General features: G+C 43.9%; 1 protein-coding gene across 1 annotated transcript in view; it reads left to right on the forward strand.

Annotated features, from left to right (window-relative positions):
* Positions 1-13,967, forward strand: part of LOC141163667 (histamine H2 receptor-like) — a 164,441-nt gene extending 150,474 nt beyond the window's left edge. The window contains exons 3-4 of the mRNA XM_073649170.1: positions 634-810; positions 11,809-13,967. Coding sequence (XP_073505271.1) covers positions 634-810; positions 11,809-12,514 — 883 coding nt within the window. The 3' untranslated portion in view covers positions 12,515-13,967. The remainder of the gene's footprint in view (positions 1-633; positions 811-11,808) is intronic.
* The last annotated feature ends 6,561 nt before the right edge of the window (positions 13,968-20,528 follow it).

Raw genomic sequence — 20,528 nt, forward strand, 5'->3', positions numbered from 1 at the left:
TAATGGCGTGAGCCACTGAGCACTTTTGGCACAATACAATAGCAGAGGTGGAGATTCAGCGCTGGACCTGGGGAGGGTGAGTAAATGATATATTTTTTTGTTATAAAACAAACTGCAGCCAAGGGACAGGGGTTTTCTAATACTGTAAAGACCTGTGATAGTTGGGGACCCAACTTTTGCATTTGGACTTCCAAGCTTTATGTTTTGTCACTATTTATATGTTACCTATAATGGCCACATATAGGAGACTAAAGCATATCTTGTTGTTCCATCAGACAGATCAAGATTTCCCCCTGGAGGACCCACCGTGTCCATGCATTACAGAGACAGCCTTTGATATTAATGACCAGCATGTAATACTTAGTTTCTCCACTGGTTGTGCTGCAGGGAAATGAACATGTGCTACCAGTTTTCTCCACCGATCACAGCTGATCACTATGATGATTGGGGGCTATTCTTAAAAAAAGGATTTTCCAAAGCAATCAACCCCTCTAAACCTTTCTGGCCAGAGTTGTAATTATACAACGTTTGTAAATGTAAAATTGTTATTGGAGAATAACAAGAAAAAAACATGAATGCCGAGTTATTATTGGTGTCCTAGTGATGTACAAGAGCTCATGTTTTGTTTTGCAGTATCATCTATGAAGTCACCGGGATGTGGCTGTTCGGGAGACAGTTCTGCAAGGTGTGGATCTCATTTGATGTCATGTTCTGCACGGCATCCATCGTCACCCTGTGCTTTATAAGTCTGGACAGATACTGCTCTGTGGTCACTCCATATCATTATTCCAAGAGGATGTCACGTCGCCGGTGAGTACTAGTCACGTTCACTTACATAGTATAGACATTACCATGGGCTCCAAACCTGGCAACAGGAGTAATGGCGGCATCAGTAGAAGAGTGTGTTGATCTTGTTGCAGGCAGTGACCCATCTACTGGTAATTAAAACAAGGTTGCATATGATGGTGAAATTGCATGCAATAGACATGGATGGAAATCAAAGTGATCATGAAAGGTACAGTATGCGTAGGGGTTCATGCTCTCAAGTAGGCATTAGGTAGCGTTCACACAATGCTGTTTGATCCAAATATGCAGTTTTATTGCTTTCATAAAACTCCAACAGATTCAAAACCAAAAACAGCCTCTTTTGGGCACAAAAATATAACAGAAAATAAACAATTCATTCAGCAGGCACGTACTGTATATGTCAGTGCGGACTCACTCGAACATATTACAGTCCTTTCTCCCAGAGCAAACTTTACACACCGAAGAGTTAGTGTCCTAAAAGTCCCAGTATTAACTTAAGCCTGAACTTCAGCAGCTTCCAGCGCCAAACAGAAGTGTTCAACTCTGTGCACAGTTCACACTGAACAAGCTGCAGCTTCCGCACATTACTCTGGAGCTCCAACAGACAGACTGCTCAGCTTTCCTAGCTGACCTATGCTGTCTCCATCCAGAGAGAGACTCTGGCTTGTCTCTCTTCCAGTTAAAGCTCACATTTTGGCTGGTCACTCACCTTATCAACACACTCTACTCTGTTCAACATCCAGCAGACTGACACAAGGCGAACCCATTTCCTGGTTCTTAGTCAAAGCTAGCCAGGTGCATCTAATTAAGACCTGCAGTGTTAGGATTTAACTCATTCCTCGTGGCTTTCCTACATATGGTACCACAAAAGATAAGTGAGCTAAATATGTGAGGGGCAGTGCCCTCTGACTTCCATATGATGGGGCAGTGATTAAGAACAGAAAATATAGCAAATAATAAGCTATAATGATTAATGGCAGCAGCAGATGAGTGTACTAATATTACTGGAGACAGTGACCTGCAAATTTATGTGATTATGTTAGAAATCACAGGACTTATCTTAGGGACAGAATAATGAAGGAGATAGCATTGGCACATACTGCTGCCAACCAGATGATGACAAAGATGACTTCAGCAGAGGAGGAGGGTGCTGATTTTGTAAATTACAGTTACCTGTAGATTTATGTGACTATATTGAGAGATTAGGAATACACCTGACAGTGACCATATCATCATGTGATCGGTAATAGAAAATGTAGAAGCCAATCAGATTATGGAAAGTATAATAGCAGTATAAGAAGAATGTGCTGAACTTGAGGGAGGCAGTGACCACTCAATGTACTTTCATGTGTATATATTATAGGGAAAAGAAAAGAATACAAGATACAAGCAGGGGCGTACATAGGAATCATGGGGCCCCATAGCAGAAGCTCTAATTGGGCCCCCTCCCCCCAAAAAAAAGTTAATAATTGTCGGGGTCACCAAAAATCAGATCTCACAACTTTCCATCCTTTACATAGTAATTTTCCTCCTGCTGAAGTCCTAGATCTCTCTTTCATTGCCCCATAAAGTGTGATGCCAATAAAAGGGCCGCCCAAACACAGTATGATACCCCCATGGTGAATTCCTCCACATATGCAGTATAATGACCCTACTGTACCCCACTTCAACTCCCAGGGCCAAGTATGCTGACCCCAACACAGTATGATCCCCCCACTGTGAGCCCCTAGAGCTAGAGAGGATGGTTCATAATAAGGGAGGGTGTTATACATAATAAAAGAGGAAACTATATAACTAAGGACGGCGCTATACATAATAAGTGAGTACACTATATACTAAGGGACTGTGCTATACATAATACGGCTACATTCCTGCATCTGTGTGCAGTGTCGGTGTGCTGCCCTGTTTTACCGACGCATTGAGCATGTCCTATTCTAATCCTCAAAATCGGATCAAAACAGGACATTCTCTAACCCTCTTAGATCTCATTCTCAGATCCGTGATTTTCATGGATGTGTGAATGGATCTATAAAACTCTACGAGTCCGTAGACCATCCTATAAACAAATCTGGCAGCACACGGACATTTCACACAAATGTGAGAATGAAGCCTAAGGGATTTTACAGATAACATTATCACTCCTAGTCACACAGTGGAGATACAGAATAATACTTACATCCAGGCACTTACCGCTGACGTGTCATATGATCAGAGTCGGTTTCTGCTGCTTCTTCTCCATCTGGTCAGACCTTCATGTCGACATCTCCCAGCCACAACTCATCTTGCCATGATGATCTCCAGCCTAGAGAATAACAAGGTCACATATTGTATGTATACATGTGTCTCCCCCGCTCTGCGTCCTCAAATACAGATATGTACCCCCCCCCATTAATATACTATTAGCCACTTAGTAATCAAAATATAAAGTGATAAGCAGCACTGTGCCCCCCATTAACTATAATCTCCACCAGCCAATAATATAAATTATTCAGTCTCTGTGAATCTCCCCAATTAACTGTAAGGCTATGTGCACACGGAAAACATACAAGGCTTCAGAGTACAAACAAAGTGAAATCCCCATCATTGCTCTCAACCAGCACCCCCATCATTGCTCTCTCCCACCACCTCCATCATTGCTCTCTCCCAGCACCCCCATCATTGCTCTCTCCCAGCACTCCGTCATTGCTGTCCCACCTCCCCCATCATTGCTCTGTCCCAGCACCCCCATCATTGCTCTCTCCCAGCACCCCCATCATTGCTCTCTCCCAGCACCCCCATCATTGCTCTCTCCCAGCACCCCATCATTGCTCTGTCCCAGCACCTCCATCATTGCTCTCTCCCAGCACCCCCATTATTGCTCTCTCCCAGGACCTCCATCATTGCTCTCTCCCACCACCCCCATCATTGCTCTCTCCCAGCACCCCCCTGTCATTGCTCTCTCCAAGCAACACGTCTTTGCTCTCCCCTTCCCCACCATCCCCATCATTTCTCTCCCCAGCCCTATCAGTCCCATTATTGCTCTTCCCAGCCCCATCACTCCTCTCCCCAGCCCCATCAGCACCATTATTGCTCTTCCCAGCCCCATCACTCCTCTCCCCAGCCCCATCAGCACCATTATTGCTCTTCCCAGCCCCATCACTCCTCTCCCCAGCCCCATTATTGCTCTTCCCAGCCCCATCATTCCTCTCCCCAGCCCCATCAGCCCCATTATTGCTCTCCCCAGCCCCACCATCCCACCATTGCTCTCCCCCCACCTCACCTCCCCAGCGTTTCAGTAAAAAAAAAAAACAACTTACCTCAGCTCGCTCGCCTGCAGCAGCATCCTCCTGGTTGCCGGCAGCTTTCTTCCTGACCCAGGCGCGCGCTGCATGATGACACGTCATCAAGCTGCGCGCGCCTTGGTCAGGGAGGAAGCAGAGGATGAACCCTCCAGCTCCGCTGCTATTCTCCTCCTGACAGCAGCGGAGCTTCAGGGATCGCTCCCTGTCCGCCGCGTGCAGGGAGCAGCTGCACCTTGCGGGCCCCTTGGTGCAGCTGCATGGTGGGGACCCGGCGCAGCTGCACCGGCGGCGGTATGTCCACCCTTGGACTGCTATGGGCCCCCCCCGGCTCACGGGCCTCATAGCAGTCGCGTGGTCTGCCGCCATTGGCGGTACGCCACTGAATACAAGAGAGCTGAGGAGTCGAGGAACACCAGTCTCAGGGATTGAATGTTTTCATGGAAGAAATTGCTGTACTCAAACACAGGAGGATTGTCCTCCATAACAGTTGAAATTGCAACTAAATATACACTGTGTGCAGAATTATTAGGCAAATGCGTATTTTGATCACATGATACTTTTTATACATGTTGTCCTACTCCAAGCTGCATAGGCTTGAGAGCCAACTACCAATTAAGTAAATCTGGTGATGTGCATCTCTGTAATGAGGAGGGGTGTTGACTAATGACATCGACACCCTATATAAGGTGTGCTTAATTATTAGGCAACTTCCTTTCCTTTGGCAAAATGGGTCAGAAGAGATTTGACGGGCTCTGAAAAGTCCAAAATTGTGAGATGTCTTGCAGAGGGATGCAGCAGTCTTGAAATTTCCAAACTTTTGAGGTGTGATCACCGAACAATCAAGCGTTTCATGGCAAATAGCCAACAGGGTCGCAAGAAGCGTGTTGGCCAAAAAAGCTGCAAAATAACTGCCCATGAATTGAGGAAAATCAAGCGTGAAGCTGCCAAGATGCCATTCGCCACCAGTTTTGCCACATTTCAGAGCTGCAATGTTACTGGAGTATCAAAAAGCACAAGGTGTGCGATACTCAGGGACATGGCTAAGGTAAGGAAGGTTGAAAAATGACCACCTTTGAACAAGAAACATAAGATAAAACGTCAAGAATGGGCCAAGAAATATCTTAAGACTGATTTTTCAAAGGTTTTATGAACTGATGAAATGAGAGTGACTCTTGATGGGCCAGATGGATGGGCCAGAGGCTGGATCAATAAAGGGCAGAGAGCTCCACTCCGACTCCAGCGAGGTGGAGGTGGGGTACTGGTATGGGCTGGTATCATCAAAGATGAACTTGTGGGACCTTTTCGGGTTAAGGATGGAGTGAAGCTCAACTCCCAGACCTACTGCCAGTTTCTGGAAGACAACTTCTTCAAGCAGTGGTACAGAAAGAAGTCGGTATCGTTCAAGAAAAACATGATTTTCATGCAGGGCAATGCGCCATCACATGCATCCAACTACTCCACAGCGTGGCTGGCCAGTAAAGGTCTAAAAGAAGAAAAATAATGACATGGGCCCCTTGTTCACCTGATCTGAACCCCATAGAGAACCTGTGGTCTATCATAAAATGTGAGATCTACAGGGAGGGAAAACAGTACACCTCTCGGAACAGTGTCTGGGAAGCTGTGGTGGCTGCTGCATGCAATGTTGATCGAAAACAGATCAAGCAACTGACAGAATCTATGGATGGAAGGCTGTTGAGTGTCATCATAAAGAAAGGTGGCTATATTCATCACTAATTATTTTTGTTTTTGTTTTTGCATGTCAGAAATGTTTATTTCTAAATTTTGTGCACTGATATTGGTTTACCTGGTGAAAATAAACAAGTGAGATGGGATTATATTTGTTTTTTTATTAAGTTGCCTAATAATTCGGCACAGTAATAGTTACCTGCACAAACAGATATCCTCCTAAGATAGCCAAATCTAAAAGAAAAACACTCCAACTTCCAAAAATATTAAGCTTGGATATTTGAGTCTTTTGGGTTGATTGAGAACATAGTCGTTGATCAATAATAAAAATAATCCTCTAAAATACAACTTGCCTAATAATTCTGCACACAGTGTATATTAAAGGGGTTTTCCAGAATCAAACAGTTGATTACAGGGTAAGTCATCATTATGAGATCGGTAGAGATCTGACACCTGGCACCACTGATCAGAGGATATTAACTGCGGCAGGTGCCAGAACTAAGCAAAGCACTGGGCGAAACACAGCAGTCCCATACCTTATTAGTAGCCACTGATACAAATGATACACCAAGTCTACTGTGACAGGGTCCATGTACTTCCTTGGTGACTTCCAACATGCATGCAATAATCATTTTTATTTCGGTAGCGCCAAAATATTCCTTAGCACTTTATAATTAAGAGGGGATTTGTACAAGCTAAAAACGAGATTCCAAGAGGAGTGAGGGCGCTGCTTGGAAGCTTACAATCTATGAGGAAAAAGGGGGGATACAAAAGGGAAAAATGTTCTTGTAGTGTATGTTACAGGCATCATTATAATAAATAAAGGCATTAAAATAAAGCAACATAAACTAGTCACCAGCCAGTATGCATACAGTACAGATACAAAGTGCTACTGAGTGCATGGAGGATGTGGGAACTGATGATACAAGGGACCATATTCTGGGAAAAAGTTAGGAAGGGAAAACAGGGAATAGTTATGTTAGTGAGATGAGGTGATAGGCCTGCCTAAAAAAAATGTGCTTTTTGGGTGCACTTAAAAATGGGGATAATGGAAATTAGCTGGATTGTCTGGGATAGAGCATTCTAGTGAACGTGGTTCAGCACGAGTAAAGTCCTGGAGATGAGAGTGGGAGGTTTGGATTATGGAGGATGTTAGTCTTAGGTGGAGCAGAATGCATAGGTAGGGTGGTAGACAAACAAGAGCTAGGAGTTATAGGGTGGTACATAACTATGGAGTGCTTTGTGAGTGAGAGTGGTAAGTTTATATTTGATTCTGTAGAGGATGGGTAACTAGTTCAATGACTGGCACAGGGTGGAGGCATCGGTACAGCGGCAGGACATGTATTAAAGGTTGAACTTGATGGGCCTAGGTCTTTTTTCAATCTATGTAACTATGTATGGCAGAAGTGTCAATTCACTGTATGAGGAGTACTCAGGAGAAGAGCTTGCACCATATAGCGTGGGTGCCGGCAGTGTTATACAGCCAGCACCTTAGATTAACTTCCACAATAGGAGCTAGCTCCAATCACAACACTTTAAACTTAGATACTACTGTCAATTATGGCATCAAAGGTTAGGAATTGGAGGGCAATCATTTTTTGCACAAATTGCTGTCCCCACTCCATGTGATCATAGGGTGATGATGGGTTGCCATGATACTTGGGGGCCTGCTGAAAGAGACCATGATTTTCATTATATGCTTCAATACTGTAATATTGCCATAAGAATATAAGTGATCAAACTAATAGGTTCAAGTCCCCATCGGAGACAAAAAAATAAAATGAAAAATAGAAAATATGAATATAAAAAAAACCATAAAGATTAGAATCACCCCCCTTTTTCTCAATTAAAAATAAAAATTCTGAAATAAAAGAATATTCATATTCAGTATTTCCACATTTGTAAAAATCAGTCTACCAAAATACAAAATGATTTACCAAAAAAGGTAAATGCTTTAAAGAAAAATAAAAAAAAAAATGCCAAAATTGCTGTTTTTTGCTCTCCACACCTCCCATAAATTCAAATGCAAAAAGTGGAATAAAAAGAAATCACAATGTCATATGAAACCCAAAATGGTATCAATAAAAATGTCTGTTCACCACGCAAAAAAAACTAAATTTTATCAATGGAAAAATATAAAAGTTATTGGCCTCAAAAAATAAGCCAAATTATTTTTTTACAAAGTTCAGAACTTTTTTAAGCCACTAATATAATATTAAATAATACAAGTTTGACATCGCTGTATTCATACTCACCTGGAGAATCCAGTTTACCACAATGAACGTTGAAAAATGAAACCCAAAAAATAATGATGGAATTGCATTTTTTTTTCAGTATTTCGCCTAAGAGTGGTTTCACACGTCCAGATATTTCCGGTACCTGAAAAACCTGTACCAGAGATATCCGTGTCCGTGTGTGGCACACATGTGTCAGCCATGTGCCGCATCAGGAGTACACGTACCGGTGCTTGGGAATCATTGTACAGTTAGCGCTGTCCCCAAGCGGTGGCTGCGGAACGCTGCCCTCTTCATTGTCTCCTGTTGGTGCCGCAATCAGCACCAGCAGGGACCATGATGAGAGTAGTTTTGTCTTTTCCTGCAGTGTCCAACTGTAAAAATAGGAATAAAATAAAAAAAACATATGCTCACCTGTCCTAAGTGTCTCCCGCTGTAATTCATGCGACCTCTCAGCAGAGGAGCCGGGGAGAATGACTCCTGCAGCAAGCGAGCCCCGGACAATTGCTGAGCTCAGGAGTAGTGTCCTGTCATTCACTGAGCGCAGCTCCGGGGCCGCTCGCTACAGGAGTCATTCTCCCCAGCTCCTCTGCTTAGCGGTCACATGGATTACAGTGGGTAACATTTAGGACAGTATAAGGATTTTTTATTTTATTCCTATTTTTACAGATGGACAATGTAGGAGCAGACAATACTACTCTCATCATGGTCCATGCTGGTGCTGATTGCAGCACCAACAGGAGACAATGATGAGGGCAGCGTTCAGCACCCAGCATTTGGGGACAGCGCTAACTGTACACTCATTCCCAGGCGCCGGTACGTGTGCTCCTGATGCGGTGTAACACGGGTACTTTAGATGCAGTGACACAGAAACACAGAGCAGCCAATACAGGGTTAATAAACGGGGGAGGTTTATGATAACAGGGTAAATCTCCACGCAGGGAGTAACAGGGGAAAATATGGGGAAAAACAAGGGAAATAGCAGGTAGAAGTCTATAACTGACAGTTCACAGTTTAACTATATGTAGCAGAGTCAAACCGGTTGTAAACGACAGTTTTTACACTTAGCTGACTTTTATCCTCCACAAGGCAGTTGCCAGCTGATGCTGGTGACACTTTCTTCAGGCTTCCCCACCCAAACAATGCTCCGTCTTCTGGCGGCAGCGGGCAGTCTCCGGTTTTACCCGCTGAGCCCCTAGTCCATAACAGTGCACCTCATGTGCTCGGCTCCATGGACCCTGCGTCTCTTCTCTAGTTGGCTTGACTCCTCCGGTCCAGTGCACTCAGATCTTGCTCCCAGTACTGGAGCCAGGAGCCTGGACCCTCTCACACTGCTCTCCTGAGCAGAACTCTCTTGCTGCTTTCCCGCGCAAAAGTCCTCGTCTCCCCCTCTCTCTAGCCACGCCACCAGTTTCCCGGTCAACTGACCTCCCAGCTCTCTCTCTGGACACGCCCCCAGCTTCCCAGTCACCTGACTCCTGTCTGTCTTCCCCCTGCAACCAGAGGTACGGCCCCGGCAGTTCCGGATCCCTTCTTCTGAAAGTACTTACACCCCGGTCTTCCCCCTTACAGCGGCACACGGCTGCCACATGTACACAGACACGGATATCTCTGCTACGGGTTTTTCAAGTACGTGTCACACGGATGGCATCCGTGTGCAGTACGTGTTTACATGGACCCATTGACTTGAATGGGTCCGTGTGAGCCTTGCTGTCGGCCAAAAACGGACATGTCTCCATGTGGAAATACGGTCCATGGAAACACACTGACATGTGCACAGAGAATGGGTCTATGTGTGTCAGTGTCGCCAGTACATGTGGAAACTGTCTCCACACATACCGGACACACTGACCTGTGAAAGAGCCCTAACTTGGACTTTTTTCTCTCTTTTTTTGGTACAATATATAGTAAAAAGATCGATGTAATTTGAAAACTACAACTTCTCCCACAAATAAACCCTCATGTGTCTAGGTCAGTGGACAAATAAGAAAGAAATGATGTCTCTAAGAAAGCGAGGAGGAAAAAGTGAAGAATTCTCCTTGTCGATCAGTTCTATTGTTTGTGCACAGGTGGTTTTCTAACCAAACATTTATCTGTCTTAACATGAAAAGACTCAGGAAAACATCTTACATTGTTACCGCACATTCACACTGCTGTCACCTGCGCTCCATTATTACAAGGATTATGATTATTATTAGAATGGGATCCACTTACGTGGAGTGTCCGCGCCGCACATATAGTATTACCACGTTGTCCAAAGTGACGGCTCAATTGTTCCTTACCACTTAGAGATTTCCTATATTTCAATGGGTAGCGGACTTAAAAGATGTTATCAACCATACATAAGACATATAATGGATTGATGTGGACATTATCAGGCAGGAAGCATCTGTAATTTCCACCCCTGCTACCTCAACCTAAATTACAATCATCTATATAGATCCCGCAGGCGTTAGTGCTGCTATGATAAGAATGAAGACTTTCAATAGTAATACAGTAGTTAAAGGGAATCTGTCAGCAGTTTTATTGTGTAATTTGAGAGCAGCATAATATAGGAACAGAGACACTGATTCTAGCAATGTGTAACTTACTAGTCTGTGTTTTGCTGTAGTTTCAATACAATCAGTGTTTTATCAGCAGGACATTAGCACTACAGGACTAGGTTCCTCTTGCCTCCTAGTCCAACCACGCCCCCAATTCTGATTGGCAGATTTCTGACAATGCACACAGAAAGCAACCAATAAGTGATGTGGGCGGGGTTATACACAGAAAGTGGCCAATCAGTGGTGTGGGCGGGGTTATACACAGCTCAGCATTCCGGGCTCTGCTAGATCTGCATCAGAGAAAACTGTGATTCTACATCCCTGGAATTAGTTTCTCTCTCCCTACATCATGCTGCTATCAGATTACATAGCAAAAAAATGCTGACATATTCCCTTTAAAGCTGATCAATGCAGAGAGACTACATGTGATCAGTTTATTTTCGGGAAAAGCTTCTATTAAAAATGGTTTGTCCAAAGAGGGCAATCCCATTAAGGTTTGCTTGGGTTTACAATGTTGACCATTTTGCTTATGAAAACCCTACACAAGTTTATGTTTACTTTGTGATGACCAATGTCATATTTAAAGGGATCATCCTCCGGCACAACAATTTTTTACAAACCGCAAAAGGTGGGAAAGAAGGAGGTGGGGAAGTTCAGCTCACCAGTCTTGGTGGCTTAGAAGGTCCTGGACCAAGGAGCGATGATATTAAATGTAAAAAGTAGATAACATTTCCGAACTACTTGGTGAAAAATTTGATAATTGTACATAAATTACCAAAGTAGTAACATTCACCATATCAATCTCCTGCCACACTCACTCCAACACATATTTGGCCCCCTGCAAGTCTATGTTCTTCTGGCTCTTGAAATGTCATGTCGGCACATGTGTATGACTACAGTCGTGATCTCATCGATCAATACAGCCAATCACTATGCATGTTGTTACGCCATGCTATGCTAATCCCTAAACAGATAGGTGATAGCTTCTAGATCACTCAATTGATCTTGAGATAATAGGACTTCTATTACCCTCTTGAATGGAGCAATAAGTGGGCTTGCTCAACCACCTCTCCATTCCTCTGACTTAGAATTGTTCACCTATCATGTGGATAGGGGATAACTTCTTCTTACCAGAATTAATCTTCAGTGCTCAAATGATCCTTCTAACAACAGAAAAATGTTTTCCTTTTCCATGTACAAAAAATTATTTTAGGACAATTCATGGTTATATCTGTTTTATCTTTTTTTTTTTTGTAGATGTATCATCATGACAGTGACAATATGGGTCTACTCCTCATTAATCTCCTTCCTACCGGTCATGCAAGGCTGGAATGAAATACCGGGCATAGACTTTGACAATGGCAAGGAATGCATCTTTGTGACCAACTGGACCTTTGCGATTGTTGCATCTTCTCTGGCCTTCTACATCCCATTTATGATCATGTGCAGTATGTACTTCTTCATCTACAGAGCTTCACGCTTAAAGGCCACCCGGATTGTTTCCCAGACTCTAGACCTCCATTATCATCCAAATAGCAAGCGCCAAAACAACTTACAACTGGAACATAAAGCCACCAGGACCATGAGTATCATCATTTCAGTCTTCGTCATGTGTTGGCTACCTTACTTTGTCTTGAACGTTTGGATAGCAGCAAAGGGTACAAGTTCCACCAGCGCGGTGCTGGTCAACGCGTTCAAGTATATTACATGGTTAGGATATTGTAATTCGACTATTAATCCCATGCTATACGCATTTCTAAACCGAGACTTCCAGAGAGCTCTCAAAAAGCTCCTCATTTGTAGACGATGGAGATCGGAGGTGGACATCGGAGATGACATGGTCTCCATTGTCACCTTCTCGAAGACTGCCCAAGATCCAGAATACAATATTAAGTTACCAATGTCAAATTGTGTGTTAAAAAGCAAGCAAGCAATGAAATGTCCTCCTACAGTGCACTACTAATCTGGATGTTACATGTCTAGACCACAAAGCTGATCTTCTGATGTCCCCATGATTCTAACAGTACAATGTCACCAGAGGGAAGACCTTGCGGAATTCATATTTTATGGCTTGACTAAGTTGGAAAATTATTTATTTATAATGTAAATTGGATCCAAATCAAAGAACTGAGTCTGAATGAATTTATAAAATAAAAATGTTTGCAAACTTAAAAAAAAAAAAAAAATACTGAAAAAGAAAATAGTTTTCTAAATGACAGAGAAGCGAGACTTCAAATGTGTGGTTTGGAGCTGAAACCTTAATCTTAATTATTCTTCCACTAAGGCACTTGGAATGTGTTATCACAAACAAAAAAAATAGAATAAAAGATTTGAAAATTGGATTCCAATTTTAAAATTGAAATCAAATTTTATTTTTTTTTTTTTTCAAAGACTTTTCAGACTTTTAGTTTACATCATCTGATCGCAACTTGTTGCGAAAGACAATAGATTTTTTTTCTACAATTTTAATGGAACTTTTTACTACTGTTTGTATCTCCACAACACGTTAATGAAGATAATATGGTACGGATGTTCATTTAGTCATCTGTATATGAAATTTACTACCTGATGTCTATATCTTTATATCTGTACGCAAAGGCATTATTTATATTCAGTACAAAGGAGCCATGTGAAGCTCGGGTATTACTCCTGACATTCATCAATGAGAAAACGTAAACCTCCCGGCTATTAGAAACCTTTTCCGTGCTTAATGCGGGCAGAAGATTTATAATTTTTCCATAAATTACTGGTTTAACGATCAGACAGATTGGAGCCCAGAGGGAAAGGCAGCAGATGAGACTTCTAAAGGACCTGAAATACATAAAGTAAATAGCATCTTAAAGAAGTGTCTTCATCCTAAAGAGAATTCCATATTCAAACATGACCTGTCACTTGCCAGAAATATGTAATTTTTTTATCTGGCGTAAATGCCGCCTTTCTCCTGAATCCGGTGCTGTTTTTCTTTTGTTCATGCGCCTCTCCGTTCCGGGAATTTGGCCCCTTCTTTTCTGCAGGTAAATCTACTCTTGTTAGCCAAGAGGGTGTTTCCACCACGCATCTCTGGTGACTACGCCCAGTTGGCTAACAAGAGTAGATATTAATATACAGAGAAGAAGGGGCCATATCACTGGATTGGATAGGAGCAGGAACAAAAGAAAAACACATTTTTGGCAAGTGACAAGTCCTTTTTAAAGCTCGCTATTTCACTACTTAAAGGGATTCTTCACTACTTGGACAATTCTTTCTCATTCCCCATATTTGGCCTCGTTAAAATAAAAAATGCTTATACTCACCTCCCGTGCTAGCGCCATTCCAGCGGAGTCGGTACTCACGTTCCCAGGTCTTACGTGAGGTTGTTATAACACGTGAGCCCTGCGCCCAATCAGCCCTGGCATCACTGTCCTCGCCTTCGGGCGATGGCGAATAATCAAGAGGAAGTGAGAGCTGTCACTTTCTCTTGATTACGTATACGTCCGAAAGTGACAGCTCTCACTTCCTCTTGATTATTCGTCATCGCCCGAAGGCGAGGACAATGACGCCAGCCCCAGAAACGCGAGTGCTGACACTGCTGGAACAACGCCGGCATGGGAGGTTAGTATAAGCTTTTTTATTTGACGAGAAGGGATTGTCCAAGTAGTGGACAACCCCTTTCATTGTCCAAAAAAATAATAAGTTGTTTGTTGAATTTGCATCCAGAGCTGCATTCAAAATTTATCTACCACTTGAAGTTGTCAGATCTACCCTTAAAGGGGTTTTCCCACGAACAAAAGTTCATTTTAATCAATAGATCTTGGAATAATAATAACTTCCACAATTGGATGTGTTTAAATAAAATGTTCCTGTGCTGAGATAATCTTATAAATGTGCCCCTGCTGTGTACTGTGTAATGGCTGTGTCTGACCGTACAGGAACATGGTCTGATCATACCACATCTCCTGGGAAAGGGAGGAAGCAAAAGAGTATACAGACAGGACAGCATGGGATCACAGCTGATGCTTTCTGTGAGGTAAAACATTTCCCTGCCTGTTTTTAAACAATGTTTTACGTCAAAGAAAAAAACATTTGCGATCCCGTGCTATAACATCTGTATACTCTCTTTTCCTTCCTCCCCTGCCCAGGAGCTGTGGTATGATCAGACCATGTTCCTGTACGGTCAGACACAGCCATTACACAGTACACAGCAGGGGCACATTTATAGGATTATCTCAGCACAGGAACATTTTATTTAAACACATCCAATTGTGAAACTTATTATTATTCCAAAATCTATTGATTAAAATGAACTTTAGTTTGTGTGAAAACCCCTTTAAGAACTTTCACTGTACAGTGTCAGAGCAGGGGGCGACATCATTACACAGAATGCCAAGGAAGGATGTCTGGACCCATAGGGCTTGGTGCAATCTGGGAAATGATACTGAAGGAGTTAAAGTGATTCTTTCATCTCGGACATTTATGTTCTATTCACAAGGATGTGCCATGAATATCTGATAAATGGTTGTCCCGCCTTCTGGAAATCTCGAAAATGGAGGTATGCTGTCCACCATCTTGTGACAGCTTTTAGTGGGGAGGTGACCATATTTGCATGGTTCTCCAGCCAAGTCAGTAGCCAAGCCCAGTATCAGGCCTTTTGGATGCCATAAATGTCTGGGATGAGAACACCCTTTATTTTAGGTGGGAACCACTGTGACTTGGCATCGAAAGGTCCATATATACCCAAAGCCGGCCCTTTGTATATGGTTAATTGAGCATGAGAGTCACAATGGGCCAACTCCAAAAGCATTTAGTTCACTTTGGTGCATTGTATCATGGGGGCTTTTTCTCTACATCAAACTACTGCAAAGTGTCTGAAACATGGACATGGGCAGCATCACTACAGAGGGCGTCTAAGCCGATGCCAGGGTCCAAGGCTTGGTACAATCTGGATGAAGATACCTAATAATTGGAGCAACTTGAGTACATGGAGGCACTACCCTAGGATCAGATGCCCGGGGCATGTCTGAAGTGATTCTCTGCCATTTTCTCTTTTATAAACCACTTTACAAAATGTCCGAACTACTTGCAAGATGTCAGGGTCCGAGTACAGACGGTGAGCTGCTGTCACTACATGGCACAGCCCGCTCTGAGCCGCTGACTTGGCCAGAAGAAGCCTAACATGATTATAAGTGTCACTGTTTGCTTGGTTAAAGGGGGAGCTGTGTTTGTGTCTAGACATTAGGGGGTACATTACTATTAGGGCGCACAAAGGTGGGCATTGTGTGGGGTCAGTAGAGCTGCCAATAATCATAACATGGCAAGTTCTAAATCACTGGATACGTACCTGACATCGATGTAGAATTTGCTGCCACTTTTCTGAATTTTGAAACTCAACCTCGACCAAGGCCGGGTTCACACGCGTGTATTTAATGGTCCGTATGGCCATAGATCTCTCAAATCAAACTCCGTATAGTCACATATGAGCCTGAACGTTCGGTTTGGGAGACTACTGCCAGACCGTCATTGTGGTCCATATACGGCCCGTCATATAAGCTTGTGTGAACCAGGCCAAATTCAGAGTGTCTCGGACCAAAAGGGAGAGTGGTTCATGTAAATCACACCCTAAAATGAATGTTCTGGGATGGGCTGGAGGTGTTACCAAGAGGTTTGGTGTGTTCCTGGGTGGTGTTGGTGGACTGCCCTTAAAGATCCCCAGTCCTGCCAAAAGAAATATTGTTAAAGAGGTTGTCCACTACTTTACATTGATGACTTATCTTTAAGATAGGCCATCAATGTCTGATCGGCCGGGGTCCGACACCCAGTACCCCAAGCTGATCAGCTGTTGTCGATGGCGGTGCCCATCGTCCGGTAGTGCTCACTTGCCAAGCTGCTTCGTCTACTTGTAGTGACCGGGGCTTGGTACTGCACATCCGCCTCCAATTCAAATGAATAGGAGGCAGATGTGTAGTACCCCTCGGCAGCCACTACAATTAGAAAGAGCAGCTCGGCAAGTGGCTACTTTCGGCTGACGCCGCCAACACCGATAACAGCTGATCGACGGGGGTGCCGGATGTCGGACCCCAGCTGATCAGACTTTGAAGACCTATCTTAAGGATACATCATCACTGATAAAGTAGTGGACAACCTCTTTAAGCATATTGGATGACTGCTAAGAGATCTGATACCATCAAGTGAATACATAATCAGCAGAATTGTGATTGCAGCTGTGGATATTACAAGAGAACATGATGTACAGATATCAAACCAATAGTCAACTTTTTGTAGGTTTGAATCATGAAAAACAGAGGAAAAATTAGGTTAGTATCTGGGCTTTCCTACCTGTTTAAAAAGTTCAAAGCTGGACAAAATAACAAAAGAAGCTTTGCTCACCCCAGTAATCCGCTCTTGGCTCCAACTAATTGGCTGCAAGGTCAGGAGACTGGTGGTCGGGATATCATTGCTTCTGGTCCAGCAGAAAACCACTGGAGCACTGGAACGTTGAGCGGATTCCCAGGATGAGTGTACTTTATTTTCTTCTTTTATCCAGATGGTTTCACAAAGTAAATTTTTTTTTAAAGCCGATAAGAAAACCTTTTAACGCTGTAATAGGATTTGTTCAGGGGATGAAGTGGAAAACAATGTGTCCTGCGATATCTCAGCTCCACCAAATAGCGAACATGACTTCATTAGCAATCACTACGACGAGCCGAGGACGGAGAGCGGAGGAAACAAAGCGCGCGCCGCACACAGGCTGAAGGGTCGGCCATGGCGCAGAATGGAACAGCTGGGCTCGTTCTCGCGTACACATCCAGATGGCGTTGTCTTCCTTGTACATAGCGGCATATTGAGATGATTTCGCTCCTTCTCTGATCTCTCTGAGCATTTTTAACAGTTACTTGCTGGGCAAGCCTGGCCCTGTGTATAATTACTGCTATATCCTATAATAAAACACTTTGGGTTTGATGTAAAAATCTGACGTCTTATTTATTAGTCCCAGGCTGCCATGCATTGTATGCAGAGGTGTACTTAGGTTTTTGGGCACCCGGAGCAAGAATTTAGTTTGGCGCCCCCTACCCCAGCACATATGTGATTTTCACACATGCCGACGAGCTGCTCTTCCTAATTCTCTCAATGTTCAGTGAAAAACTGAGAGAAGCAGAAGAGAAGCTCGTTGTCACGTGACTGCATGAAAATCGCATATGAGTGAAGTGGCCATTAGATGACTGCTGGAACCTGCAAGCAGAGCTGAATCCTGACAGTGAGGATATTACACACTCTTAGGATTGGCGACAGGGCTTCAGTTTATAATTAAAGGGGTCATCCAGGTTTGAGATCAAAGTCTGCCATCACTCTATGTGACTGCAGGCTTCCGAATTCTCACAGCTCGTGCACTGGACACCTTTAGGATTCTCCCTTGCACAAGTATGCGATTTGTATATTTCTGGCAACATTCCAACTAGACATGTCCGATCTCAATTCATTTTTATTGAGTGAGGCCACGCATGTCTAGTCAGCATGTGACCATATGTATGCGAATAGCCGGCTCGAGAGAATCCTGACAGCTTGCAGTGCGCACTGTGAGAATTTAGAAGTCTGCGGTCACATAGAATTACTGCAGACTCATCACAAACTTGGACAACCCCTTTAAAGCTCCTAACAGAAGCAAAAATATGAGATCAGTCAGTATCACAAAAAACATTTACATCCATGTACCTTATAGATAACGTTGTACCTTATAGATAGTCGCTTTCATCATTTCCTTCATCTTGTCCAGACGCCATGATAACTTTTCTCATTCACAGCTCATCTCTGCAGACTTCTATCTTCTCCAATCCTCTGCAGCATATCCCCACATAGTGCCCTTAAAAATAAGTGTTAGTGTCATTATAATGCTCCTGAATAAAAATATCTGCCCTACGCCGAGTCCCTGAATAAATAATTGTCCCTCACTATATTCCCTGCAGAAAATATCACCCACACACTGTCCTTGTTATGGACATGCCCTCCACATTGCCCTCTCCTTTCCATACTGGGCCCCCTCACAATGTGTCACTCCAATAGGGCCCAGTCTCTATACTGTGCCCCATCATCACACTTCCCCTTCTTGGCTTACTGTCCCCTCCTGGCTGTGACCTTTTATTTTCACAACCCATGCTACCCCCCTATGCTACTCAGTCTTTATTCTGTGCCTATTCACACTTTTCTCCTCCATACTGTCTCCTCACACTATTCCTCTCAATAGTATTCTCACACATTTCCCCCTTCCTCCCCTCCTTATACTGTCTCCTCTGACATCCCTCAGATAACCATACTGTCTCCTCATATATTTAACGCTTCACTCTCCATACTGTCTCCTCACACACCCCCCCAATTCCCCATACTGTGTCCACATCCATACCATCACCCTTGCTCCCCATAATGTGTCCCCATACTGTGTTGCCATACATTCTTCCCCTTGATCCCCATACTGTCTGCATACATTTTTCCCCTCACTACTCATACTGTGTGTGCACCCATCCACCCACTCACCATACTGTGTCTGCACCCACCCCCCCTTGCTTTCCATACTATGTCTGCATAAATTCCCCTCCTTTGCTCACCATACTGTGTCTGCACCAATCCCCCCACTCACCTATGTCTGCACCCATCTCCCTCGCTCCTCATACTGTGTCTGCACTCACCCCCCTCTCATACTGTGTCTGCACCTGTCCCCCATACTGTTTCCTCATTCATGCCTCTCCATGTCCCTCCTTGCTCTTCATACTGTGCCTTGAAATGTGTCCCACTCCCCATATTGTGTCTGCACCTGTTCATTCCTTGCTATTCAAACTTGTGTCCTCAAATGTCACCCACCCCTCTCCCCACACTAAATCTCCCCACACTGAATCTCCCCCCAACCACACACTAAATCTCCTAACACTAAATCTCCCCCCCAACGACACACTAAATCTCCCTACACTTATAATCTTCCCCCAACGACACACTAAATCTCCCCCCACTAAATCTCCCCCCAACCACACACTAAATCTCTCCCCACTAAATCTCCCCCCAACCACACACTAAATCTCCCTACACTAAATCTCCCCCCAACCACACACTAAATCTCCCTACACTAAATCTCCCCCCAACCACACACTAAATCTCCCTACACTAAATCTCCCCCCAACCACACACTAAATGTCCCTACACTAAATCTCCCCCCAACCACACACTAAATGTCCCTACACTAAATCTCCCCCCAACCATACACTAAATGTCCCTACACTAAATCTCCCCCCAACCACACACTAAATCTCCCCTCTGTTACACTAAATTATTATTATTTATTTATATACAGTAGCACCATTGATTCCATGGTGTTCTTTGGTGTCTTCATTTCCATTGGAAAACTTACCACCAATGCGCACCTCTGCAGCGCCGGCGAGTGACATCAACAGCGTGATCCCATGACCTGATCACGCTGCTGACGTCGCCCTGACCCGGTGGTCAGAACTTCAATTGTACTTGTGTCTGAAAGACGCGAGAACAATTGATCACTGGGAGCCGGCACGCTGCACCTTCTCAAAACCTGCTGTCAGTTTGACACCCCGCTCAGAGAACTGCCAACTCCCAGTTCGGGGGGCGTCAAAATGCAGACACCAGGGAAAACACCTCGGACCGCCGCATTAAGTGGCCCGACGGCGCCCCCCTGCCAGCAGCGCCAGGGGCAGATGCACCGCCTGCTCCCACTAGAGACGCCTCTGATTGTATGCAACAGAAAATGTAAAATTATCTATAATCAATAGTGTTTAAAAAAAAGTACATGTTCTCTTTATCAGGTGGAGCTAGTTACAAAGCAGTGGGGAGGAGAGAGCAGGATTATGCTTTTCTATGAAGCCTTGGTGACTCTGTGACTAAATAATGTCCCAATAAGTATCTGTGGCAGGCAGGGCATGCTGGGGTTATACTTTATATCTATCTGGAGAGCTGCAAAATTGCAGATGATTCAGAGCACATCACAGAGT

The sequence above is a fragment of the Phyllobates terribilis genome, unplaced genomic scaffold, assembly GCF_046119375.1.
Source record: "Phyllobates terribilis strain yellow unplaced genomic scaffold, ASM4611937v1 Scaffold_1__5_contigs__length_1240528914, whole genome shotgun sequence".
In the NCBI taxonomy this organism is placed as follows: domain Eukaryota; kingdom Metazoa; phylum Chordata; class Amphibia; order Anura; family Dendrobatidae; genus Phyllobates; species Phyllobates terribilis.